Source organism: Gymnogyps californianus, chromosome 5 (assembly GCF_018139145.2).
Source record: "Gymnogyps californianus isolate 813 chromosome 5, ASM1813914v2, whole genome shotgun sequence".
Classification (NCBI taxonomy): domain Eukaryota; kingdom Metazoa; phylum Chordata; class Aves; order Accipitriformes; family Cathartidae; genus Gymnogyps; species Gymnogyps californianus.
This window is the reverse complement of record NC_059475.1, coordinates 99394-125320: the sequence shown is the minus strand read 5'-3', so window position 1 is coordinate 125320 and position 25927 is coordinate 99394. Positions and strand designations below refer to the sequence as shown.

Below are 25927 nucleotides of genomic sequence, written 5' to 3'. Positions count from 1 at the left end.
GCTGTCCACGCAGCCTTGGCCACGCGAGGGGCCTCCCAAAATCGGCCACGCTCCCCTCAACGGGGCCTTCAGGTCCGCCCCAGCTAGACTGCCTGGCGGCACGTTTGTCCCCGGCCACCACTGTGTCCCCGCACCTGCGGTCTCAGGCGAAGGAGCCCACCGACATACCTGGGGACAGAATCCACCCGGGGTGAGCTCCCGGCTTCACCGGCCGGCTGGAGGGCTCGTGGTGCTGCCCCAGGACGGGCATCAGCTGGGCTCCGACCCGCACCGGCTCCCTGGAGCCAGAGGGGCGAGGGTGACCCCCCCGGCTGGGTCTGCAGCCCGTCCCCCCGCAGAGCCCTGCTTCTGGGCAAATTCCACCCGGGACGGGGTCACACGTCTGCCCCCGCTCTGGCGGGACAGGCCGGGGAGGGGGCTCTGCTCCGGAGGGGCTGCGAGGGGCTGTGCTGTCCCCCCGAGAGCCCCCCACCCCCAGCAGCAGACCCCGCACCCTGGGGAGCGACTCATCCCCCCGGGGCAGATCCTCTCCCTGGAGGTGGATCCCGCCTGAGGGCAGACCCCTGCCTGGGGAACGAGCACCCACGTGGACAGACCCCACCCGGGACAGACCCCACGGGGGACAGAACTCACGGGTGACAGACCCCTCCCGGGACAGACCCCACTGGCAACAGACCCCACGGGAAACAGACCCCTCCCAGCACAGACCCCTCGCGGATCAGACCCCACGGGAGACAGACCCCTCCCGGGACACACCCCACGGGTGACAGTCCCCACGGGGGACAGACCCCTCCCCGAACAGACCCCACGGGGGACAGACCCCACCGGGCCGCCCCCCCGCAGCGGCGGGCGCTATTGGCCGGTCCGGCCGCCGCTGAGCTCCGCCCGCCATTGGCGGGGGGCGCGCTGACGCCAGGGGGCGGAGCCCCCGCCCCGCCCCGCCCCGCCCACCGCCCCGCTCCGCCCCCGCCCCGCCGGAGCAACTTCCATTTTAGGTGCGGGAGCGGCGCGGGGCGCACGGCGCGGCCAGGCCCGGCCCGACCCTCCCGGACCGCTCCGCTCCGCTCCCGGCCCGGCCCGGCGCAGCTCACCCCGGCGGGGGCCCGCGCCGCCGCCCGCAGCCGCCGCCCCTTACCGGGCGCCTCGCCTCGCCTCTCGCCTCGCCGCCGCGGCGGGTCCCCGCGGAGCGGGCCGGGCGGCCGTGCCGCCGCCGCCGCGGGGCGGGACCGCCCCCCCCCCCGCGCCCGCCGCCGAGGAGCCCGGCCACGGTGAGTCCCGCTGTCGGCGTCCCCGCCGCCTGCCCGGGGGAGGGGGAGGGGAGCCGGTGCGGGCCGGCGCCTGCCGGGCGCCGCACGCCCCCGCGGCGGGAGGGGGGGCGGGCCGGCCCTCGCCCTCCCCGCGGCTCTCCCGGTGGGGCCGGGGCCCGGCCGCGCTCTCCTGCCGGGGCCGGCTGGTGCCGGGCCCCCGGAGTGCCCTTCGCTGCCCGGGAGCCGGGTGCCAGGCGGGGCCGCGCCCCGCGGGACCGGCCGGGGTGGCGGTGCCCGGCCCTGGCGGGGGCGCTGGCGGGGCCCGGCCCGCCAGGAGCCCGCGGGGAGCGACACAAAGGCGGCTGGGCCGGGCGGCCGCCCCGCTCCCCGCCCGGTGCCGGCCCGCCGCCTCCGCCGCTCTCCCTGCCCGGAACAAAGGCAGCCCGTGTGCCAGCTTCCCGCGGCCGGCATCGGCAGGGCCCCCCCCGCTTCCCTCGCCCCCTTTGTGCGGGGGGCCGGCGCTCGGCCCCCTCCGCGGGGTCTCTGCCGGGGCCCGGCCCGGGTCTCCGGCTCTGCCTGCCGGCGGCAGCCGTGGGGCGGGCCGGGGCAGCTCCGTCCCGGCCGCCCGGGTTCGCCTCTGCCCGGCTGAGGATGGGCTTATCCCCCGGTATCTGCTTTGCCTGCGCCTTTGTTCTGGCGGGGAAGGGGCTGGTGTGCCCGGGGAGGGTCAAGTGTGCGGGTGGAGCGGGCAGCTCCCCCCCCCTCCCGCGGCAGGTCCCCTTAGTGGAACAGCTCTGAGCTTCAGAACAGCCCAACAGACCCGGCCGCCGGAGTCACAGCTAACAAGTGACACCAGAACGCTTCCAGGGGAGGCACGACCCTGCTGCAGTCAGGCCCCGGGGGTCTGGGCTCAGCCGGCTGCTTTTTCTTCAGCTCCCGTTGGCCGCACTGTCATGTAGCAACAGCTCAGCTGCCTCCCCCCGCTGCCCAGCGCCTTTTGTGCAAGGAGTCGGTGACCTTCTGCGGCGCTGCCTTCTCCTGCAGCGTGGGCCCGCCTGTTCCTCCTCAGAGCGTTGCAGAGAGGAGACTTGGCTTGGGGTAAATGCGTGAAAGTTTGGGTGGCCCTCTGTCATGAGGGCTTCTGGCGTCTGCAGGGCACGGGCGGGCTGGCCTGCCTCGCAGAAGGGAAGCAGGGCACCTCCGTTATGCCCCTGGGCTTTGAATGAGGGAGCCTGGACAACAAAGCTTCCTCTGATTGTTGGGGAGAGGGGTGGACCTCCTGGAGGTGCCTCCCTCTCCAGCAAGGGCTCGGTGCCCAGGCTCTTCCAGGGAGCCGGTGACAATGGGGGTAACAGGGCGTTATCTGGGAGGCCTGGGCTGTCCTTCCCCCAGCGGGGAACCCGTGGCAGGGCTGAAGGCGCCTGCCCCAGGGCTGGGGCACCCAGCCTTGCGCAGGCTTCTGCCCAGCTGCCGGTGAGCCGGAGGGGAGCGTCTGGGCGTGCGGAGCGTTGTGGTGGTGTCTAACTACAGCTGCCTGCAGTTCCACCTGATGTCCCCCCTGCGCTGTGCAGATGCTTTTGGACTCGGCTGCTCAGTTCTTGGTGTGCAACTGAGAACAGGCTTGTCGTTGGCTTTGCAGGGAGCAGGGAAAGCTCAGCACCTCCAGGACCCAGGCGCGCTGGGAGTCCCGTAGTCAGTGGTCGCAGCTTGTGTTTGAAGCTTCCGTTTGTGTGCCTTGCTCTTCCTCCTCTGAGAAGCTCTCCTGGATGTGGTGAGGTGAGGTGGGGTGGGCGGCTGGCTGGCAACTCGCAGGCTCCTGTGTCTGATGCCCTGCTGGGGCTCCTGCCGGAGGAGTTGGGCAGCATCCCCCGGGTCCGCGGGAAGCCGTGTGTTGGGAGGAGCCTGAGCAGGGGAGTCGTTAGTCTTCCCCACGGTTACCTTGCCTGCTCCATCCTGCTCCCAGCACTTTCTTGAGGCAGGTTCTCTTACCTGTCGGTGTTTACTCGTGCACTTTAAAGAAAAAAAAAAAAAGGGCAGTTTCTAAAAAGCTGTTCTCCTTCCACTTGACTGAACTTGGCCGGGACTCTGTTGCATGCAAACGACTGTCCTTCGCGATTCGCAGCATTTGCTGGAATCTTGCGCGGAGCCTTCCTGGAAGGGGTGGGAGGATGAAAGCGCTCGCTTAGTGGAGCGTGCTGGGCTTGCCTGGGCTGCCGCAGAGGGGTGAGCCTCCTCCCTTCCGACTCGGAGGTCAGGCTCCGATCTTTGTGGTTGAGGAACCCTTGAGGCCATCCCTTCCCTAAAGATGGGCTGGGAGTCAGATAAATGGTCCAGCCCAGACCGCGCAGCCGTCGTCTCTGTCCCTGGATTGCCTCTCGTTTCTTCCCTCCTCCAGCCTCTGGCATGGAGATAAGACCTTGGTCCATTGTATCTGCGCTGGAGGTGGCTTTAGGACACCCAGAAAATAATAGCATAGCTTGGACCATGCCTGGAAGGCTGTTGGCTTCTCAAAATAGCTTACCAGTGTCTGTGACCTTAGGGGAGAGTGCTGGGTTAAATCTCTTGGTTTCTCTTCCCAAGAACCTCTCATAACTGTCTCATTTACTGCTGGCAAGGACAGAGCCCTTTCCCAAGACCGCAGTGGTACTGTCTCCAGGGAAGTACAGAGCTCTCTTCCTGGCTCTAAAAAACCAGGTCTCTGCAGCATGGTTGTTTTCACCCATCCCTGCCTCGCTGACAGTGAGAAGCAGAACCATGGAGCTGGTTTGGGTCCATAAAAGGCAAGAGGTGTTGCCTGGATGCGGTGACAAAACCCAAACCTGTTGGGTGATTCAGGCGGCTCCTCCGTGTGTGACACAGGGCTTGGCCGGCGGAGGAGGTTGTCCTCTGGCACGGAGTGCAGGAATGCGTCTCAGCGCGAGGCTGTTGGAAAGGGGCTGGATTTACGGGCTCTCGACCAAAGTCCTCGAGTTCCCCAAGGTGGCCACAACCTTCTCTTTGCTTCTTACCATCTGAGGGAGGCTGCTTGGGCGGGGGAAACTGCTTCTTAGAGCCAGTTCTTGTACTGGAAACTCCCAGCAGCAGGCCGATGAGTCCATCCGGCTCCTGCCTGTCTTGTGCTTGTTGCTAATCCGCCTTCCTTCCCACCCAGGAAGGCTGCTGGTGTTGCGTTGCCTGCTGCTGCCGCTGGTTCAGCACAGGCGTGCCTGTCGCTGTGCTTGCCCTGTCCAGTGACTGCTGCACGCAGGGGCTGACCTGTGGATTAATTTGCTCTGTCGTGTTCCCGTGTGACCTCAGCCTGTTGAGTGGGCTTCGGGGTGGTGGTGGGTGCCGTGTGATCCTCCTGCCGTACTGCTCCCTGTCCCTGTTTCCCTGTGGAGGAAGCAAGAGTTTTCCCCACAAGGGATACTGCTTCCTTGTTGTGGCCCATATGAAAACCGCATGGTGTGGAGGGGGGGTGAGCTGAGGTGGCTGCTGGGTGTGGGGGCAAACCGGTGACTAAGGAGCACAAGCTGCCAGGCGTGGTGCCAGGATGGGTGAACCCTTAACCAGGGTGCCCGTCACCTCTGCTTTCATCTGCTTTTTCCAGCCGCGAGCAGCTGTAGGTCGGAGATTGGCAGTGGGATGCCCGGTGTGCAGGGGCCTTGGACTGAGGTGGGAATGAACAGTCTCTGCTGCCCTGCAGGCAGCCTCCACGCCAGCGTCCTCTGCCTTCAGGGAGATGAGCTTCCCTGCAAGGGGGCAGTGACAGAGGAGCAGTGGACGCCCGGGAGCTTATCCCCGTGTCCCTAGCCTTGTGCTGCAGGTCCACAGTGACTTTGTGCTGCAGAGCTCTTACCCACCACAAAAATGCTTGTGCCATCGTGGGCCTGGGGACCTGATCCAGGCTGAGCGCTTAACCCATATGTTCGGTTTTAACAGTTCATTGCCCAGATGTTTGTGCTGATGGGAGAGCAGGATTTCTTTTGTGAAACCACAGCCCTGGCCTTTTGGTGTGGCAGAAGGTGGGGGTGGCTCTGGGGCTGTAGAGGTGCTGCTGGGATGTCGGTAGGCATACAGGCATTGAGCCATCCCGACTGGCTGCAACGCTTAGCAAAACAGTCTTGGTAGGGTGCTTCTCCAGGCCAGGAGCAACTGGCTTTCCGGCACAAGCAGGGCAGGGTATGGGCAAGTCGGGGTAGGGAGGTGAGCCCTGGGAACAGCTCTCCTACATCCTGGCCGGGGTGGTGGTACAGTCCTGGGAACGCTTTTTAAACATGTGCAGCTCCAGGGCTGGTACGAGGGCATCCCCTTCTGGACCAGCCCTGGGTGGGCTGGCTTGGGTGGCAGCAGCGTGCTGGGCTCACGCGTGCGAGGGCAGGAGCTGTTCCTGTGCCTCCATCCCAGCCCCGACTGCTCCTGTTCCTCTGGGCGTTGGCCCCAATTACAGCGAACGCTGCTCAAAGTTCACCGGCTTCCTGCTGCCGGCCCCTCGTGGGTGCAAGGAACCTGGGAGCAGCGTGAGCCTTACCTGCCTCTGCTGCTTCCTTGAGAGCTGGCAGTGTGGAGGAGGGCTGCCTGTGCCATGCCGGGGGTGGAAGGCAGCCGGGACGTGGGGGGGAGCAGGCGGCAAGAGGAGTTGCTTGCTCTCCCCTCTGGCCTCATGAGGCTTTTGCAGCTGCAGAAGCACCTCCTTGAGTTGCTCTCCCCTCTCGTGTCACGCAGCTTTTGCAGTTGCAGAAGCACCTCCTGGGTAGGAGAGCGATTACCTGGGGCGAGGGGGGTGGGCTCCCTCCCAGGAATGAGGTGGCCCAGTGTGGGAGTTGGATAGCCTCAGAGTAGATGAATATAGAGAACTGATTCCCACCCTGGCCAGGAGGAGGAAGGCGTCTCGCTGTCCTCAGCTGATGCATTTTCCTCTCACCCCCGTCTCGCATGGCGCTCGGGCTGGTCTTTTCTGAGAAGAGCTCCCAGATCTCTCAGCTGCTTCCCCACTGGTGCTCCCAGCTCCTCTCCCGGCCCGGTAGGAAAGGGGAGATGGTGGTGCTGGGCAGCTTGCGCGCGTGGGTAGCTGCAGTGGGTGGGAGGGAGTGTGTCGAACTGCAAAGACGAGTTTTTCCAACCTGGAAGGGTGGGTCACCGGTCGTGTTTGCATGCTGCTGGCAGGCCCCTTGCCCAGTGGAGTAACACATTCTTGCGAGCGTGTTGCTGCACGCAGCGCTGCTTGCCATGCCTGACTCCGGCTGTGGGCAGGCTGACTCGCTCTGGGGGGAGAGAGATGTCATCCCGCCTCGTGCTAACCAGGGTCTGATGGGGGAGGAGGGGGACAGCCTGGGGGTGCTTCTGGGAGAAATCCTCTCTGACGTGGGGAGGCCGCCTGCTCCAGGCTGGCTTTGTAGCCCCCCCTTCCTCTCTGCTTCTCTTTTTTTGTCTGCTTTTACCTGCAGGAGGGAGCTCCCAGGGCCCTGCAGCTCCCCTCCAGAGCACACTGGTGTGGCAAACAGAGAAACCTGCTCTCCCTTGATCTCTGCCCAGTGTCTGTCTCCAGCAGCTGGCTTGGGTGGAAAACCACTTCCCTTCTCTGTTCTCCTTCCTTCGGTAGCGAGAGGAGCTGCCCTGAGCAGGGCAGGTGGATGGGCCTGGGGAGCAAAGCTGCGGCAGCAGTCTTATGCCGTGACAGGGGGGCTTGTGGCTTGGCTTCCCAGGGACGTCCCCGTCCTGCCTCCGGCAGACTTGGGAACACCACAAAGTGTCAGGCGGCCCTGTTTGTGTGTGCCCGTTGGCCAGTGGAGCTGTGCAGACAAGCAAACGAGCCTCGGGGAGGCTGGAGAGCATCAGCGCATGCTCACTCGTGGTCTTCGTGAGCAGATGTCGTGCTGGAGTTACGGTGTTAGTGCCTCCTCAGCTCTGCAGATAACAAGCCCATCTCTAGGGCATGGTGGGCACAGCCATGTCCTTGTGGGGCTGGAAAACAGCCTCTTCCACCCTCTGCTTGTAGGATACTCCCAGCCCTGGACAGGAATGTGATACCACCATGGATGAGGAGCCCTTGTATGTGTTCACCAGAGGCAGGACGCTTCCCGCAAGCTGGCCAGTTGTCTGGTCTCCTGGGTGGACCATGCCAGCCTCCTGGCTGGCGCAGCTGGCCGAGGCTGGGCTGGTGGTGTTGCCCATGCCTGGTGTTCCCGGCCTGGTTCCAGGGTGTCTGCATGTGGGCCGGGGGTGGCGGGGAGTGGCCCTTGGCAGGACGTTGTGTTTAGAAGCTTACAGGAAAGGGAAGTCACGATGTCATCTCCCGTCTGACCAGGAAAGGCAGGTTTCCTTCCCTTCAGCTCGCGCAGGAGCCTGGGAAGCTGCTTCTCAGCGAGCGGGTTGGGGGAGCAGTAGCCAGCTGTGGCACCAGCAAAAAACATTTGGGCAGGGGGCTGGGGTAGGGTGAAGTCCCGCTGTCTCTCTGAGCATGGCCTGGCCTGCTGTCTTGTTTGTCCCTTGCTGCTGAGTGTGAGCGCTGGCTCGTTCCAGCCATCCGCACACCTTGCCCAGCTACGGGCACTAAGGGGGCTTGGAGCACTGTGGGGGACTTGCCGTTACCCTGCCACGGCCCATCGGCAGGGCAGCAGCCCCCTTCCCCCCCCCGCCCCCCCCAGCTGTGATTCAGTCCCTGGCTCTTGCCTGATGCTTCTCTGGTGGCTTTCCTTCACCCCTTCATTACTCCTCTTGGCAGGGCCCTCGAAGTCGTCTCCGAGCACGGACGCACGCATACAATTAGAGAGCAGGGCACCTGATGAGGTCATGCTGAATGGAGCTGGGGTTTTCAGGCTGGCCCCTGGGTGGTTCGTGCTGTGACTCAGCCTGCCGGCTGCTCTACCTGCTCGGGGAGTCTGGGCTGGCCGGGGTGAGGGGAGGGCAGGGGGCTCCCGCTTCTCCTGGGCGGCTCCATTGGGCCGCCCCTACAAGGGCGGCTTGGCTTAATCTCAGCAATTCCCTCCTTGCTGCTCCTGCGCCAAGCACTGCTTTGCTGCCTGCCTGTTTGCTCAGCCCGGGGAGGGGAGACGTTTGTGGTTTGTCTGGCAGAGGGAAGGGCACCCTGTCCGCCTCTGGGGTGCCCTGGTCTCCCCTGGGCAGGGGGCGGGGAGGCCCTGTGTGGGGTTGCTGGGATGGGTGGGGGGCCCTGGGCTCCTGCCCTTCTCCATATTCCTGGTCATGGTTCCTTGGTGACTTGAATGCTCCTTGCAGGGAAGGTGGATACACCCGCTGGCCTCCTGGGCTGGATGCTCTCCGGACGAGCCCAGTGGTGCGGTTCCCATACTGCTAGTGGTGTGGTTCCCCCTATGCTTCCAGTCCCCTGTGCCTTTGTGCACTGGTTGGAGCAGAGTAACTGGAGCTGAGTCAGGGCTGGGCCCTGGGGCCCAGCCTGGCTGCAGGTGTTGGGAGAGGAAATGATCTCAAGTGGCTCCCCTGGGAAGAGGGATGCAGGGCTGTGGCGAGGGCTCTGTGCTGGGGAAGGGGGCCGAAATCCGTGTGTCCGGGTGCAGGGCTGTCACAGAGTCGTCTCGCCACTCTGCATCCCAGGCTCTGCTGGCAGGGGCTGTTCAGGGGCAGCAGCTAGCTGCGGATGCTTGCACCCATGGCCTCTGATGGAGGGAGGATTCCCTTACTGGGAATGCTGGCCACTGAGCTGTGGCCTCTCTGCTTGGGGGCAGCCAGCAGCAGATGTGAGACCTTGAGGAGCTGAATCTGCCCCTGGGACAGGGTGCCGGAGCAGCTTCACCCCATCTGCCATGCCCTCATCCCTCCACTTGGGCTTGGGGGGGGGGGGGGCAGGTCCTGTGGTGCTGCAGCCTTGGATTTAATTGAGGGGGACTTTGCTCCCTGTGCTCTGCTAGCACAGCCCTTATCTCGGCAGAGCCGGGCTGGTGTTTATTTTCGCTGCAGGAGAGAGGCAGCTGAATGGGAAAGTTCAGCCTGGCGGTGGGTGGGGGGAGAGATGGGTGACGGGCAGGGACGCTGGCGTGGCTGGAGCCTGGGGGGCAGCACTGACCTTCAGCACAACGCCAGGGTTCCAGGCAAGCCCTGCAGGCATGGGGACATCTCATGGGTGAGATGTGGCGGAGCTGGGGGGGCTGCTCCCTTCCCCCCCGCGGGGCCTAGGAGCCGCCTGGGTGAAGCAGGAGCCTGCTGGCTGCCGGAGCGCGGCCTGCCCCGGGAATGCTCTGGCCCCATTCCCAGAATCCGGCGCTGGGTGTTTGTTTGCTGCTGCGCCCCTGAGGTCTGGTGCTACTGTGACAGGAAGCGGGAACGCCGGGGGGAGGGAGGCTGGCCGGCCGGGGATGTGCCTGTGAAATCCCTTTGTCCCCGCCGAGCGCTCAGCTGCAAATTCCCACAGAGAAGAGAGAGCCGCCTTTGTGCTGCTGAAGGGTTCCCAACATGTGAATCTCCTGGGCCTGGGGGCTGGGTGTGCGAACTGTGGGGCTGGTGCCCGCTTGGTGCGGAGGGGTGGCAGGGACCCTTGCCTTGCTGCTGTCCCCAGGGTAGGGGGGCGATCCACGCAGCAGGAGCGGGGCTGTTGGGCCATCCTAGGGCAGCTGGATGCAGCGGGATGTTGCTGGCAGGAAGGCTCTGGCCCCGTGGCTGTCCCGCTCGGGGATTGCGGGTGGATGGTGTCTCTGCCTGGAGCCCAGCGGCTTGGCTGCCTTCCTGCTGGGAGGGATGCTTGTCCTCTCCTCTGAAAGTGCTGAGGGAAGCTCAGTCTCCCTTCCACTCGCCGTGGTGCCGGCGGCTCCCTCCAGTTGGTGGAGCAGCCGGCGCTTCCCCGGTCGGTGCAGAGGGTCGGCAGCTCTCCCGGCCCGCCTGGAGGTCTCTCTCCGGCCCAGCCGGGAGGGAAGGAGCTTCTCCCGTGCTGTGTCCTGGCTGTGCTCAGGAGAGGGGCCAGCGGCCCCCCTTGCGTGCCCGGGAGGACAGCTGCCCCGCAGCCAGATTGCTGGCATACCAGCAGAACAAGCCTTGCTCTCTGTGGCCGACCCCACGCTGCTCCTTTCTCCCGCTGGCCCTGCTCGGCTGCCTGCCTCTCTTCATCCCGCTGGGGCGGTGAACGGCACCGATCTGGTGACCTCAGCCGGGCCAGGGACAGATCCCTTCCCCAGGGGATCGCCCACCATGTTTCACAATCCCCAGCTGTGTCCAGACGCGTCCTTCAGACTCGATCGGTATCGTGCCTTCTTGGGCCCCCTGCCCTTGCTGGGGGGGAGCGACACACACGCCTGCTTCCTCCGCTCCCGCCGGCAGCGCGGCCCCACCCTGCCCCTTATCGCTCCCTCCTTATCCTTATCGTCCTGCCCTGGCTGCTGGCCCGCTCCCTTATAAGGTGCCGTGCCGCGTCCCGGCTTGCATCTCCACAGGTAACTCCCCTCTCGGGAGGGAGGCTTTCCCAACGCGGCTACGTGGCCTTCGTCCCTGGCGCTGGGGGCGGCAGGCAAGGTAGACCGGGTGGCGATCCCGCTGCCGGTCCAACCAGTTGGGCACGACGGGCGGAGGCGAGCGGCTCCCTTCCCGCTCCCTTCGCACTGCCGCCCGAGGCGGCCGCTCCTGGCGGTTCACTTGCCCGGCTCTTGCCGGGGCTGGGCGCCTTGGGCACGGCTCCCCCCCGAGAAAGGTGGGGCCGGGCCGGGGCAGGTAGGCGCCCAAGGCGGTGTCTGACCTGCCTGCGGGAGCAGCCCTTTCCTGCCTGGGGAGGGCCGGCTGGCCGCCCGCCAGCCCGTCCAAAGTCCGCTGTGCCTGCGCTCTGTACCCTGCCTTGGGGGAGAGCCCTTCCCGCTGGGGCCGGGGGCTGAGAAGGCAGCTGCAGCCCTCGGCGGGAGGTGGGAGAGCCTCCCCTCTAGAGTGGGGTCTGGCAGGGCTTGGGCAGAGCGGGCCGGGGAGCGTGAGCAAGGTGGCTTGCACAACCTGGAGGCGAGGACGCATCTGCCCAGGCAGGTGGGTCCCTCCCTGGTGCGCCGGTCTGCGGTGGGAGCTGGCAGCGCGGGGTGTGGGCACGTTCCCGCCTCTGGGGTGGCGGGAGAGAAGCAGCCGTGGCCAAAACTCTCCATCGCCCATGCAGGGACGTGGGAGCTGCTGCCCACCATCAACTGTCCTGCTTCCCCTGTGGCCTGAGGGCTGTTGTGCTTTCCTGAACTGAACGCAGAAGCAGATGAGATGGGGATGAGCTTGGGCCCGTGGGCTCTCTGCCCGATACCCTGCCAGCTTGCTGCACCTTGGCTAGCGTTAGTGCTTGCTGCCTCGGGCAGGCTGAGGTCTAAGGACTGATGTGTGAGCCTGGACCCTGTGCTCAAGGGGGTGGAAAGATGCCAAAGATGCTGGTTCATTTATTTTTTAGCTAATTGAGACTGACCAGAAGCCTGTGGTGAATTAGCAGGGCTGTGAACCTGTGCAGAGCAAGCAAGCGTAATGCACTGCAAGTGCTCGGACAATTGCAGGCCTAAATTATTGATGGGGTCTGTTTTTTCCTGAGTGCATCGTGATAGGCAACTGGAACCAGGAGAATTTGTTGCTTTCTTTCTCTCGAGGACGGGGGGGAGGTCTGGTGCTGAGAGCTGTTGATGTTCGCTTTCGAAGGGCAGGCAGCCAGCTGGCTCTCCTCAGAGTCCCTCAAATTGATAGGGCAAAACAAATTATTTGAGCGATGTTGCCATTTTTCTTGTCTGGTCAGTGCTGGGGACTGTGGTGGAGCAGGAGCAAGTTCCTGTCTTGTCAGCCTGGCGGGTGGGTCTGGCCTGGGAGCCTGCAGCTCCTGGTGTCCCCCCCCCCGCAGGGGCTCAGCCAGCCCGGGTGAGGGGCTGGGTCCTTCCTGGCGCTGATCACGGCCGGTGGTGACGAGCCGGAGGAGAAGGGCTGCTTTGCTCATGCCTCATAGCAGTGGGGGGACTGCGAGGGGTGTCCGGCTGCGGTGACAAACCTTGCCACTTGTTTAACGGGTGCCCGGGGGACACAAGCAAGCAGTAAAGCTGCAAGGAGGGCCAGGACTTGGCAGTCAGAGCCGATGTGACTCTGTCGTCCGTGTCCTGTCCATGTCGTGTGTCCGTGTCGTGTCGTGTCCTGTCCCCCCGTCGTCCCCCCCCCAGTGGCAGAGGGCTGTTGGGAGTGAGCGCCTGGTGTGTCTCTTAGTGGGGAGCTGGGCAGGGCTGATGGGGCGGAGGTGATTTCTGGCTTTGTAGGTGCTTGGGTTGAACTTTGCTCAAAATCCTCCATGCTGAGGGAGTGGCCTTAGCTCCAGGGATCCCAGGACCATTGGGTGATAGCTCTCTGGGGACCGGGGGTGCAGAGCAGGGCTAGAGCAGGTCCTTTGAAAGACCCAAGCAGAGGGCTGTGTGCTGGAGATCCCCTGCGCTGCAGCGGGTGCTGCCTGTCAAGCCTCCTGCCTGTGTCTTATCTGCCGGATCTTGTCCGTTCTCCCTGGCCTGTGGTGTACAATTCCCCATCTGCCAGCTCGGTCTGGGCCCTGGGGTTAATCTTTCTGTGGCTGACAGGGAAGCACTCCTGGTGGGGAACCTTCAAGGCTTGAACTCCATCCTCCGGCAGATGAGGGTGCAGGTGAACTCTAGGTGGGTATGGCTGTGGTTTGGCCCTGGAAATTATTTTTTCCAGGCAAAGGATTTGTTCTGGGGGAAGGCAGTCCCCTTGAGAAGCGCGGGCAAGGGGTTTTGGAAAAACGTGCTATGTCAAAGCAGCCCCCAGTGGAAGAGCTCTGGAGGGCTTGGTCAGGGTTTGGGGTGCCTTTCTGGCTACTACCAAGCCTTTAGTCCAACCAGGAAGGTTACGGTGGGTACCTGCAGAGGGAAGTTCTGTGCGTGCAAATTGGCTCGTGGCTGCCTCCCTGCCAGCAAGGGGGCTCTTCTCCGGAGGCACCGCGCGTTGGATGTCTCTCTGGTGGACCTGCTCTGGCTTTAGGACCTCTGGGCGCAGCACAGGGTTGTGCTGGTGCCGGGAAGTTGGGAGATAAGGCCAGAGGGATTTGGATGTAAAGCTTTCTGGGTAGCTGCGTTGGTCCCTGGGGGTCCTCTCTTACTGATAGCCACAGGGGAAGTGCTCTGGTGCTGCTTCTGCCCTGGGGCAGAAGCTGCTCTGGGGTGTGTTTTGTCTTTAGGCTTTTTGTTTTGCCCTGAACCAAGCCAGCCGAAATATTTTTGGCTTGCTGGGGTTTTTAAGTAACGGGTGTGTCAGCAAGTGCCTCTCTTATGATGAAAAGGCTTTCATGCAGCCGTCCTCAAAGATGGTCAGGGTCTGGCTTTGGAAAAATGCTCTGTAGTTATATCTTCAGAGGCTGGGGAGGAGGAGGGGGGAATGGGTGCAAAGCGATCCCTGAAATTTCACCCTTGCGGGATCCTGCGTACTTGGCTTCGAGCTGTCACAAGCAGCTTGCTGGCTGGCGCGATCAGGCTGTGTAGCTGAGGCTCTCCTCTGCCCTCCCCTCCCTGTCTTGCTTTGAAGATGACCAGTGCCCCGAGCTGGCATCAGGAGGCGGCGGGGGGCTGTGCTGTGCCCAGGAAGCCCCTGTCCCTGAAATGCTGGTGTGTGAGCCACCGCAGGAGGGATTTGGGGCAGGTTCTCCACAGCTGGGAGGGTGTAAGGCTGAGTGGCTCTTTGGGGTTTGTGTGTTAGCCAGCTGTAAGGGAACGGCTGTGCTCCAGCCTGGGATGGTGCTGGCGTGCGTCTGCAGGGAGAGCTGGGGGCAGCGCTCGCTAACCTCTCTGGACCTGGCACTGCCTCTCGGTAATTATGTCTTTAATTCCAGATCGATGAAGACTAGATGGCTGGAACGAGAGCAGAGGGAGGTGGTGTGTCCTGATGGTGGAGGCCCCAGGGGGAGAGCTGGGAGAGCCGCCTCCCAGAGCGGGTACCAGAGCGGGTACCCTGTTCTGCTGGCACCTCTTGCCCATGATGGAGCCGTGCCTGCTGTTCAGGGCAGGAGTGACAACCATGCATGCAGGGCAGGCTCCAGACACTCAGAGTTGCTACCCCGCTGCTTAACATGGCCTGATCCGGTGGAGAGACCCTCAGGTGGCCACTCGAGCATCAACTGGTCACTGTTGATGGGTCTGCAGAGCCATGGGCTTCACCCAGCCTGGGACCACAGCCCAGCCGCTCCTCTGGCTGCCCTGACGTGACAGGCTGCCTGAAAGCCCCTCGACTGCCTCCTCTCCCTGAGGCTTTCTGCTCTGACCTGGTGGCCCAAAGGGGAAGGAGGGGGCCTGTGTGCGTCCCCACACCTCCTCCTGCCTGGGCTGGAGGGGCATTTGTGAGTGCAAGGGGACAAGGAGAGCTGGCGGGCGAGGGACCTGTCCTGTTCCTTCCCCCTGCTGTTATGTTTACTCCCTGTGGAAGGGACGGGAAGGAAACAGCCTCACGGCTGCTCTGGCCCCTTATCTGGGGCCCTTAAAGGCCCTGCAAGTTTCATTGTTAGCTTCCACGTTCTCCAGGCCGTGTTCCCAGGGGATGTGCAGAGGTGGAACCTGGGGCTGAGGAGGTGTTGCTGGCTGCACAGGGCCTGCCTGGTAGCCACGTAGGGCTAGAGGAATCTGCTGGGGTTGCTTGTCTCTCCTCTGCGTGCCTTCCTGCAGAGACAATCCCTGCTGGTCTCCACTCGCTGCTCAGTACTGAGGCTGCTTGCAAGCAAGCGAGCCCGTTCACAAGACCAGGGGCTCAGCTAAATCTCTCCTTGAAGCCAGCATGCTGGCTCCATCCTCATGCACCCCAAAAATCTGCCTCTTCTGTGTAGAGATGGTCGAGGGCAGGCTGGGGAGCTGTTACGTAGCAGCACAGCTGCTCGGGCAAGGTCGTGTAGTGGAGGATCCCTTCTCTGTAGGGGGTGTTCCTCCCTTTAAAAGGGCTTGGTGAAATACCACTCTGGAAATGAATCGCAACAAGCTAATGGGGCTTCTGACTGGGATTTTGGATGCTCCAGTTGTGTGGGGTGTCTGGGTGGTAGGACCATCCCCTGACCCGCTGGAGAAGTCTGGGATGTGGCAAGGAGATGCTCCCCTTTTTCTGGGGGAGAGGGACCAGGTCAGTGGTCTGGGCTGCCTTTCCCCAGCACCTGGCTGGCTGCAGCAGCCTCCCTGCAGTAGGACTCCATGGAGCTGGGCCCTGCAGACCTGCTCTGTGTCCATGTGGACTGACGGTGACCTGCAGTGAGTCGCAGAAGGTCTGTGTCCCTGCTTGAAGGGGTGGATGCCCACCAAAGATGGGGAGTGTTTGGCTCGAGGGTGAGAGTTGGGATGTGTCAGTACTGTTCTGGGAGCCACCAAGCCTCTCCTTCAGAGGATCTCTGTTGCAAATCCGTGGGGCAGGTGAGACCTCGGAGCAGCAAGGGTCAGAGCCGTCCCTGCATTTCCATACAAGGCTTGGGGAGTCAATCCGTTGAAAAAAGCCTTAGGGCATACCTGTTGCAAGGTGGGAGGAGTGGAAAGCTGCGTGCATGAGCCAGGAGTCATGTCTGGGAGCCTCTGAAAGCCTGCTTGGGCTCCTGAGCCAAGAGTGGTGGGCTGCGTTCCTCCCAGGGCGTGGACTGGCCGGCAAGCATCCCAGCCCACGTTGGGCTGGCGCTGGGAGCTGAAGCAGTCTGGAGCGGGTGTGCGTGTGCCGTGGCTTCATCTCTTGCTGATGGCCACATGGGCACGAGTAGAAGAACTGGATTTTTTATTGATGAAGGCAGATTACAGAGTGGCAGCAACCAGATGTTCAAACGTGCTGCAGGCAGCCTCGAAAGCACTTGGAAAAAATCCACCCTGCTTTGCTGGGCTCAGTCATGGTGGTGCCACGGTGTCTGATAAGCGCCAGGGCTGCCTGTGTCCGAGGGAAGCTCGAGTGGGGCAGAGTCACAGGGAGGAGTGGACTCACTGAGAGTGGGGGAGGCATTTCAGGAAGGGTTTGATCTGGATACACTTGAGATAGTGTGGGAAGTTAATAAAAAAACCAAAAAGCCCTGCTGTGAGTTCCTCTGAACCAGCATTTGCTGCAGGCTGGGACTGGAGGGGCAGGGCTGCCAGGGAGCGTGGGGCTGTGGGAGGCGGATGGGACAGGGCTCTGCGGAGGGGCAATACTGCCCGTGCTCTTGGTCCCGGGTCACCGTTACAGCCACACCGGGGCGGTGGCACTGGGGGAGTGGGCAGAGCCGATGCTGGAGACCGTGGGAAAGCAGTTTCTGTGCTGGCTGCCTGGCTCGAACGAGTCCCCACACGCCTGCCATGACTGCATGGGTTTGGGAAAACCTGTGGCGGGCTTGCTGGGGCTCAGCTGGGCTGCGCGGGGGGCGGAGGGCTGAGCCTTTGCTACTCCTGTCCGCCTGTGCTGTTCCCCCGTCGGTGGGGAACAGTCGGAGATGCTGGGGGGCTGCTGTGGGAACAGCGCCGCGTTTGCCACACCACCGGCCTGCTCCAGACACTGCTCCATCCATCAGAGAAGAGGGGGTGGGAGAGAGGAGCCCGTTTCCCCAGTCTGTTGCCTGCCCTGCCTTCTGTTTTGAGTTCACTCGTGTGATTTTTGACCTCCTCTCCTGCTGTCCCTGCAGCTATCTTCCCTCCTGCTTCCTCACTGTGGTGGCTGGGCTATTTCTCCCATGACTCTCTGCGTCTAGACCTGGCTGTCCCGTGCCTTTGCCAATCAAACCTGAACTTCCTCCTCTAACAGGTCTGTATGGAAGAATATTGCCTTTCTCTATCAAAATATGTTGATTGTGGTGTGCTCGTTCACTGTTCTCCTTTGGGAGGGGATGTTGGAGGGGTCCAAGCCAATGCCTGTCCCTAGATCTGTGGGCTGAGGGCCTCCTGGGGCGGCTGCAGCCTTGAGAGCCCTGGTGAGAACCTGGAGGGTGGTGAGTTTTGGCAGCAGAGGGTCTCACGGGGTCCCCTTTAGGGAGATCCTGTCCCACTTCATCTGCTTTCCTGGGTAGGAAGGAGCTGTGGAGCTGGGGCTGTCTCCCCACCTCTTATCACACTGGGGAGGAGGGAGCAGATAAGTGACACAGCCCTCTCCCTCAGCCCTTCCCTGGAGTAAATAATGGGGTGTGGGTCACTTCTCATTCTGCGGGAGTGTCCCCTGTTCTGCCCCAGGGACGTGCCCTTCTCTCCCGCTGCTGACTGCGGGCAGCTTTTCCTTGTAGTAGAAGTTTTCCTGCAGCCCGAGGAGGGCCCTTGTGGGAACAGGGAACCTCCTCAGCACGCAGCAGCTCTTCTGAACCTGGCTCAACCCCAACTGTTTGGTGTGATGGGGGAGGACCTTCTGCCCCCAAACTGCCGCTTCTCCAAGCTTAAAAGCTGGGGCAAGGAGCATCTGAGTCCTGCCTGGGGCTGTGCTGCTCTGAGACCCTCTTGCCAGCTCTGGTGGTGGGTGGGAATGGGTGTTAATGCCATGAGATAATTTTTTTTTTCCCTTGTTCTGAGAATCTGTCTGAATGAAATCAGTCTCTTCTGACCGCTCTTCTCTCCTCCTTTCCTCCCCCAAATCACATGCAGTGAAGAGAGGGGCTCCTGCCCTTCTGGGTCCCTTTTCTTCCCCTCACCTTGACACCAAGCCGCCTCCGCTTGTGCCTCCCTGTGCCCTCCGCCCCCGCCCTGCCCGTCCTGGGCACCCGTCACCCATGGACGACTCAGAAGTGGAGTCGACCGCCAGCATCCTTGCCTCTGTCAAGGAGCAGGAGGCACAGTTCGAGAAGCTGACCCGGGCGCTCGAGGAGGAACGGCGCCATGTCTCAGCCCAACTGGAACGAGTCCGGGTCTCCCCACAGGACGCCGGCCCGGGCTTGGCCAACGGCACGCTCACCCGGCGGCACCAGGTAAAAAACCCCCTCGGCAGAGGTGGGTGCGGAGGCTCCCGGAGCCCCCGTCCGTGTCAATCCTGCCTCGGTGGGGGCAGCCCCAGGCCCGGCTCCCTTCCTTTGGTCCTCCTTGGATATGTGAAGTGGAGGAGGGCTAGGCTGGTCTTGTAACACTGACGGTGCTGAAGGTGATCTGGGGATGTGCAAACCTACCTCAGCAGCCAGAGTCTTCTGGGGAGAAGGAGCCAGCCTGGAGGCTCTTGCTACCAGGTCAGCTCTGGTTTGGTTTTGTGAAGGTTGGAGGCTGTCTGTGTTCAGTACGTGGGCATCTTTGCTCCCCATTGCACTCAGCTTCTCGGAAGGTGGCCAAAATGCAGGGGTTGGTGTATAGCTGTGGGGGAGTGTGTGTGTCTCCCTCTCGTGTGACGATGGGCAAATCCCTGGAGTCTCGGTCTATCCCCCAAACAGCCAAACCAGGGCTGGGAGAGATCTCTTTGTCTCTACAGGGCTGGAAATGTGGTTTCATCTGCCTTGGCTTGAGGTCTCTCTCCTATTCTCACTTTCCCGGGCTCTGTTTTGGAGAGGGGTGCTCGGAGGGCTGGTGCGTGGTGTTGTGCAGGAGGCAGGTGCCTTTCCGGCTGTGGAAGGTGGTGGTGCTAGGAGAGACGTGTGGGTCAGGGGGAAGGAAGGGGTGGGCAGAGGGGGAGCGCAAGAGAGTCAAACGGTAGCACTCTGCAATCAGCCGCCGAGCATCCGCACTTTTCCCTCGCAATCCTGGGGGCCCTCTGGGACGTCGCTTGCAGCTCCTGCATCAGATGTGGAAGGTCTCCAGGGCCGTGCTGGGGAGCAGGGAAGGGTCTTGGCCGTTCCATCAGGAGCGTGTGGGCACCACAGGAGAGCTGGGATGTCTGGAGGGGGGCTGAATGGTGTGTCCCCTAACTCTTCTCCAGGCTGGAATGGGGAATGGTTTGCTGCACGTCGCACAGACCCCCAAGGAGCATGCTGCTCTCCTGGGAGTGACACGTAGGGTGTGCATTGGGTGTCTGTCAGATGCAGGAGATGGCCTGCTCAGGGCCTGGCACGGGAGGGGGGGATGGACACACGGGATCCTGGCAGTGGGAGATCAGTCTAGTTAACAGGCCTGCTGTGGTGCTGTGTGTTTCAGAACGGCCGTTTCTTGGGCGATGCTGACCTGGAAAGGCAGAAATATCCAGATCTGAAGCTCAACGGGCCGCAGGTAAGGGGAGCCGAGCCCTCTGGCTGTGGGCAGCCTGCTTGCCGGGTGGGGGGTGCAGGGGCAGGGCTCCAGTGTCCCCACCCTAGCTGGGAGAGGGGGACTTGTGTTCCTAATGTGGCCGCCCTGGCTTGAAGGGGCTTTGGGTGTGGGGTTGTTGGTACCCCCTCCCATGCAAGGGGATATCAGGGCTCCCTGAGAGGTGAGATCTCTTGGCTGGCTGACTCCAGGGAGGCCCATGTTGGCGGTGGGGGGCTGACTGCCTGTCCCTTGCTCCCCTCAGGACCACAGCCACCTCTTGTACAGCACAATCCCCAGGATGCAGGACCCGGGCCAGATAGTGGAGGAGACGTACACCATGGAGGAGGACCCAGAAGGAGCCATGTCGGTTGTGTCTGTGGAGACATCCGACGATGGGACAACCCGGCGTACAGAGACCACGGTACAGGCCTGGGGAGAGCATGGAGGGACAGGGCTCTGGCCAGGGACCCTGATGGCTGGGGTGCTACAGCCGTGATGTCTGCCAGCTTGCCATGCTGTGAGCTGAAATGGGGTGTGAAATCTGCCTGGAGTAAGGTGCTGGGCTGGAAGGAGAATCTGGGGACGGAGGGGTGTGGTGGATTTCCTGATGGGAGTGTGTCCTGCATCCGTCCCTCTAGGTGAAGAAAGTGGTGAAGACTGTGACCACCCGGACAGTGCAGCAGGTGCCGGTGGGGCCTGATGGGTTGCCTTTGGAAACCTCCCCCGTCACCAGCAACTACGTCCAGACCATGGACAGGAACTTCCGCAAGAACGGCAACGGGGGCCCTGGCAGCTACCTGAGCCAGCCGGGCACAGCCACCCTCCCTCGTAACTACCACTACCCTGACGGCTACAGCCGCCCCTACGAGGACGGCTACCCGGGCAGCGACCACAGCTACGGCAGCCTGTCCCGTGTCACCCGCATTGATGAGCGTTACCGCCCCTCCATGGACACCTACCGGGCCCCCAGCCGTCAGGACATCTATGGCCCCCAGCCTCAAGTGCGTGTCGGGGGCAGCAACATGGACCTCAACCATTTCCACCCTGAGCCGTACGGCCTGGAGGATGACCAGCGCAGCGTGGGCTTTGAAGATGTGGACTACGGGCTTATGTCTGACTATGGCACGGCCAGGCGGGCAGGGACCCCATCTGATCCTCGGCGGCGGCTCAGGTATGCGGCAGGAGGCACTGGGGCAGGGATGCTTTGGGGTCCCTTTAACTTCACCCTCTTGGGAGGAAGGAAGATTGCAGAGACAATACCATGAGCTGAGTCACATGCGGCTCATACAGGAGAAAACTTGCATCCGCTTCTAATTGTCTGCTTAATTGGTGGTTAAAACTCAGTGCTAATTGAGCCGGTCATCCTGCAGCAAGGAGTTCCACCGGGCAGTTGGATGTAGCTCCGGGCCCTTCCCTCTCTGTGCCACCCGTTCTGCTAGTGAGACGGCAGGCTCATCTGTGCCGCCTCGGCCTGGCTCATCCTGCTGGGAACCGTGCCTGATGCGGGGTGCGTGGCACAGCCCCGCATCAGAAGCAGCAGCAGCCTCGCGATCCCGCTCTGGCTGAGCTGAGGGCAGCCCCGGGGAGCTGTGCGGAGCCCAGGGCTGGGGTGAGCGAGGCTCAGCCCCGCAGTGCCCCGGGGAGCGTTCCTGCAGCCCGGCCCGGCCCTGGTGCGGGGCAGGGCGGGCGAAGCTGCTCGACCTGTTCAGCGGTAGCAGCTTCTCCCCCTCGTTTGTCTGTGGGTGATCGGCGGCTCCTCCAGCCTGACTGCTGAGCAACCGCCCCACCAGACTGCGGCTGCCCCTGGGCAGCCAGAGCAGGGTCTTGATGGTCCTTGAACCGCCCTGCCAGGCGAGCGGCTGGGCATCCTGGGATGTTACATGCCTGAGGCCATGACTCCTGTAGACTGGTGTCTTGTGCCAGCTGTGTCTCTTGCACAAACACTGCTGCTGCCTGCTTAAGCCTCTCAGCCAGCTCCGCTTGCTGCCTGGGCTGTCAGGCAGGCTTTGGGGAGGTGCTGGAGGACGGCTCAGAGGGTGGTGAGGTAGGAATGGAGCAAGGGGCTGAGACTGGGTCCCAGAGATGGGGAGGGGGCTGTGTCAGCAGGCTAGGATGGATGTGCATCTCCTGAGTGCCCTGGGGCAGGGGGAGACAGGTAAGGCTGAGCACAGGCTGCTAAAGCTGCTAGGGCACAAAACAGAGGCAGGAGGGAGAGACCCGAGGGAAAGGAGGCTCTTGCCAGCCCTTCTTGAGGTGTGTACTGTAAATCCATGGTAGCTCCTGGCCGCTGAAGGGACTGAAGGAGGAGCTTTGTCTGTCCTTTTGGCTTGTGCCAGCACAAGCGTTTCTGTTGCTGTGCTGAACCAGTCGGAGCAGTTGTTCACCCAGATTGATTTCCCCGGCCCATCTCACCTTGTGAAGCTTGTGCCGGCTAGAGGAGGGCAGGCAAGGCTGCTGCCCCTGCTGCCTCCACCGACTCAAGCAGCCTGCAAGAAGCCAGCGTTAGCAGTTTTGAGCACGTGGCCATCGTGGCTAGCCCCTCGATGAGCAGCTTGGGTAGAAGGGGTTAAGCAGGTGTGTTCAACCCATGGCTGCTTCTCTCCAGCCTGGGGCTTCGGAGGGAGCAAATGCCAGCCAAGACAGAAGGGTCTGGCTTGCAAGCCTTCCCTGGATTCATGTCTTGCCCAGCACATCGGCGCCGGAGCCCTCCCTGGACGGCCCGGTCTGAACTGCTTGGCCTTTGAGACCACAAGTCCTCTCTGCTGGGCTGGATGGTGTCTGTGCTCCTTCTGCCCCTCCAGATCCTGGAGGACAGGAGTCACAGGAGCCAGATGTGGAGCCAGGTATGGGAGCTGCAGCCAGGTGGGAGACCGGGGGACTTAGGTCACAACAGATGGAGAAGGTCCCACTTCCAAGCGTGGCCAAGGAGCAGCCCTGGTGGAGATGTCACCTTGTCCTGCAGGGATGGTTCCGGGTATGGAAGATGGGTTGGCGTGGCTCATGAGCAGGCTGTCCCTCCCCAGGCAGACCGATAAAGATCACAGCAATCTGTGGAATCCAGGCACTGTTGAGCTTGGCTTGTCCCCTGCCTTCTCAGTTACCATCTGCACTCAGCCGCCCGGCTTGCAGGAATGGGAACAGGCGAGATCAGCATCCCCCCTGCCTCAGATGTTTGTCTTGAGCAGGGGCCTGGCTGTTAATGACTTCCTTCAGGGAGGCAGCTTGCCAGGCACGCGGGGGACGAAGGAGCGCATTGAGCTGAGAGACGCAGCGCGTGCTGGCTGCCATCGGCCGCAAAGCGCATGGGTCCCCTCTCCTGTGGCTCTTCTCAGAGCTCCTCTCTGCAGGGGAAGAGGCAAGGGGGGGTTCAGCGGCAGCGCAGGTTGTGCTCCCCCCCTCCCTGCCAGCCCCATCTCACCTGGAGGGGCAGGGTGGGATCCAGCACTGAATGACTCCTGCGGCTGGGCAGGAGCTCACTTTCAGGGTGAGTCCTGGCATGGGAGCAAGGTCAACTGCTGGCCGTGTTGACAAGCACTGAGTGGCTTGTTTGCAATGCTGGCACTTGGCTGTGTCTTGCTCCTGCCTTGTCCTGCTGCAGGGGTGGTGGTGGTGGTTGGCATGGTGCACTGAGCGCCGTGCTCCACAGCAGGGGGGAGTGACTCCCTGGAGGGGCCGGACTCCTTGGCATCTCTTAGTAGCCAGGCTATGTGGCAAGCAGCACATTTCCCTGTCGGGACATGCTGAAAGCCAGCCTTGCAGCCCACTGCCACCATCTGCAGTGCAGGCAGCTGTGCGGCAGCACCCGAGGGGGATGTGACTGTGGAAGTTGCTCCCACCCGGAGCTGGTGGTTGTGGCGAGTACTGTACCAGAGGCTGTAGGGGAAGTGGCGGCGTAGGGAGCAGAACCTGTTATCATCCTTCATTGCAACTTTCCCTGCCTGCTCAGCGGCAGGGGGCTGCCTGCACCTAGTTTGGGAGCTCAGAAGGTGGCTGAGCAGTCCCCGGGGCAGATGTGAGCCAGAGGATGCTACCTCATCTTGGACCTTGGTTGTGCTCCTCGGTGCCCTGGCACCGCAGGGGTGGCAGCAGCAGTCAGGCCCCTCCATTTAAGTGCCGAGTCCCCTCCCATCCCCTTCTGTTGGAAATCGCTGGATTCCTCTGCCTGGGTGGGGGAAGGGTTATATTGCCAGTGACTACAAAAATAGGGTGAGAATCGGGGATTTTGTGTGGTATGTGTACTGGGGGTGTTAAATGTCACCTTGGCACACGGGGGACTAGTTGCACTTCCTTTCAGCTTCCGTGTGCTTGTTTGTTGGGGCTCATTCCCAGTGCTGCTAGGTCTGCGGGAGAACCACTCTTCACCAGGGCAGGGGGTGTGGGACCACAGCTCTTCCCCGTGCCTGAGCTGGGAGCAGTGAGGTTGATCCCTGGAGCCTGGGTGTCTCTTGATGCCCAACTAAGCCTGTCCCCTGGGCAGCAGTGCAACTTGCCTATGTCACTGGGCATCTGCAGGCAGAAGAGTTCGAGCCCCATCCTGGGTCAAAACCTTTGCTCTAGCCACGATGCTCTGAAATAATGGCGGCGGCTTGGTCTGGCAGCAGCTCGCGTGTCCTGGGCTGCTGCGGGGCAGCTGGGGTGACGGGGTGCAGTGTTGGATGCAGCCAGGCGGTGCAGCAGGGAACTGGACGGCCTGAAACTGGACTCTGGGCGCTTGCTGGGCGCAGGCAGTGCTGGTGTGATGGGCCTGGGGAGCTCTGCCTGCAGCCTGCTGTGGTGTGGACTTGCCCTCTAGTGGCTGCAGGCCCAAATGGCGCTCTGTGCCTCGGGGGCTGGCCCCTGCCTCCCGGGAGGTTGTGCAGAGGTGACACAGCCTCTGACCCGAAGCTAAACCCGGTGGGTAGGTGGGTGGGAAGGGACTGGACTAGCTGTTGAGGCTGCCTTCTACCTGGGGAACAACCGCCTGCTTCCTGAGCAGGCCTGGGGATGTGTGGGGGGTGGCCTCCTGCAGCTACGGACTCCACCTGGACCCTGCGTGGGGAGCAGGAAGGTGCCCCCACGCTGCTCTGCCGCCTGGCTCCCAGCCCTTGATGGGAGTCTGTCCGGTGCACTCCAGCAGGGAGGTGGTGACTAGACACTGTGTGTGCTTCAGCCCATCTTCTGGTGGGTTGGATGGGGCACAGCATCCCCCCCAGGTCTAGCGCTCATGCTGATGCCTGCTGTCTTCTCTCCTAGGAGTTATGAAGACATGCTGGTGGATGAAGTGGCCCCCGACCGGTACTACTGGGCCCCTCTGGCTCAGCACGAGCGGGGTAGCTTGGCTAGTCTGGACAGCCTGCGGAAAGGAGGTCCGGCCCCGGGTAACTGGCGCCAGCCAGAGCTGCCGGAGGTAATAGCCATGCTCAGCTTCCGTCTGGACGCCGTCAAGTCCAACGCGGCCGCCTACCTGCAGCACCTCTGCTACCGTAACGACAAGGTGAAGACGGAGGTGCGCAAGCTGAAGGGCATTCCTGTGCTGGTGGGATTGCTAGACCACCCCAAGAAAGAGGTGCACTATGGTGCCTGTGGAGCCCTCAAGAACATCTCTTTCGGCAAGGACCAAGACAATAAGATTGCCATCAAGAACTGCGATGGGGTACCTGCTCTGGTGCGCCTGTTGCGGAAGGCCCACGACATGGACCTCACAGAGGTCATCACAGGTAATGGCTCCAGGGAGGAGAGGAGGGCCTAATCCATTGGGTGAGGGATGCACAGTGCGGGTTTTTAAGCCCACGTGGTCCGATTGATCACCTCCCGCTTGTGGCATTGCAGGAACACTGTGGAACCTGTCCTCGCACGACTCCATCAAGATGGCCATTGTGGATCATGCACTACATGCTCTGACTGATGAGGTTGTCATTCCCCGCTCAGGCTGGGAGCGGGAACCCAATGAGGACTCGAAACCCCGCCATATCGAGTGGGAGTCGGTGCTCACCAACACCGCTGGCTGCCTTAGGTATGGGAGGTGGGCTACCAACTGCTGGCAGAGAGCTGGCGTGGGTTGGGGCTGCTGTAACGCTCCTTCCTGGCTGTTCCTGGTAGCTTTCTGGGACTGCCAAAGGAGGTCTGCAGAGGAGCTGCTCTCCTAGAACAGCTACTGGTGACGCAGTCCTTGATTTTGAAGGAGTTTCTCTCAGCGGAGGGGAGCTACAGGAGCTTTTCTCTGGTTTGAGCTCTGCTGGATGTGGGCTGCTCCTCGCCTGCCCGCAGCTGTCTCTTGCCTGACGGTTCTCTCCTGCCTGCCAGGAACGTGAGCTCAGAGCGGAGCGAGGCCCGTCGGAAGCTGCGGGAATGTGACGGGCTGGTGGATGCCCTGATCTACATCGTCCAGTCTGAGATCGGCCAGAAGGACTCGGACAGCAAGGTACCATGGTGGGGGTGTTGTCTGGGCACATGTAGAGCTCTGCCCTTGTCAACCAGTTCTAGCAGTGCTCTGCTGTTCATGGTGGCTGAAGCTGGGTTCATCCCAAGACGATGAAGAATGAATGGGGGGAATCTTCACCAGTTTGTTCTGACAGGACTAGCTTGGGAAAACCCAGTCCAGGCTCACGCCTTTCCATGATCTCCACTCGGGAAGAGAGAGCCTGTGTGGGATGTGACCTG

At 62.4% G+C, this 25927-nt stretch overlaps 1 protein-coding gene across 6 annotated transcripts in view; it reads left to right on the top strand.

Annotated features, from left to right (window-relative positions):
* The first annotated feature begins 1208 nt into the window (after positions 1–1208).
* The window catches only part of CTNND1 (catenin delta 1), a 31381-nt gene continuing 6662 nt past the window's right edge, over positions 1209–25927 (top strand). For 4 of the 6 annotated variants that reach the window (XM_050896812.1, XM_050896814.1, XM_050896813.1 and 1 more), the window contains exons 1-9: positions 1209–1268; positions 16789–16907; positions 17732–18051; positions 19199–19270; positions 19551–19709; positions 19927–20459; positions 24521–24984; positions 25097–25280; positions 25571–25688. In XM_050896812.1, coding sequence (XP_050752769.1) covers positions 17857–18051; positions 19199–19270; positions 19551–19709; positions 19927–20459; positions 24521–24984; positions 25097–25280; positions 25571–25688 — 1725 coding nt within the window. In that variant the 5' untranslated portion in view covers positions 1209–1268; positions 16789–16907; positions 17732–17856. Of the gene's footprint in view, positions 1269–2886; positions 3024–16788; positions 16908–17731; positions 18052–19198; positions 19271–19550; positions 19710–19926; positions 20460–24520; positions 24985–25096; positions 25281–25570; positions 25689–25927 lie in introns of all 6 variants that reach the window. The other 2 variants (XM_050896811.1, XM_050896815.1) reach the window with 2 other exon arrangements.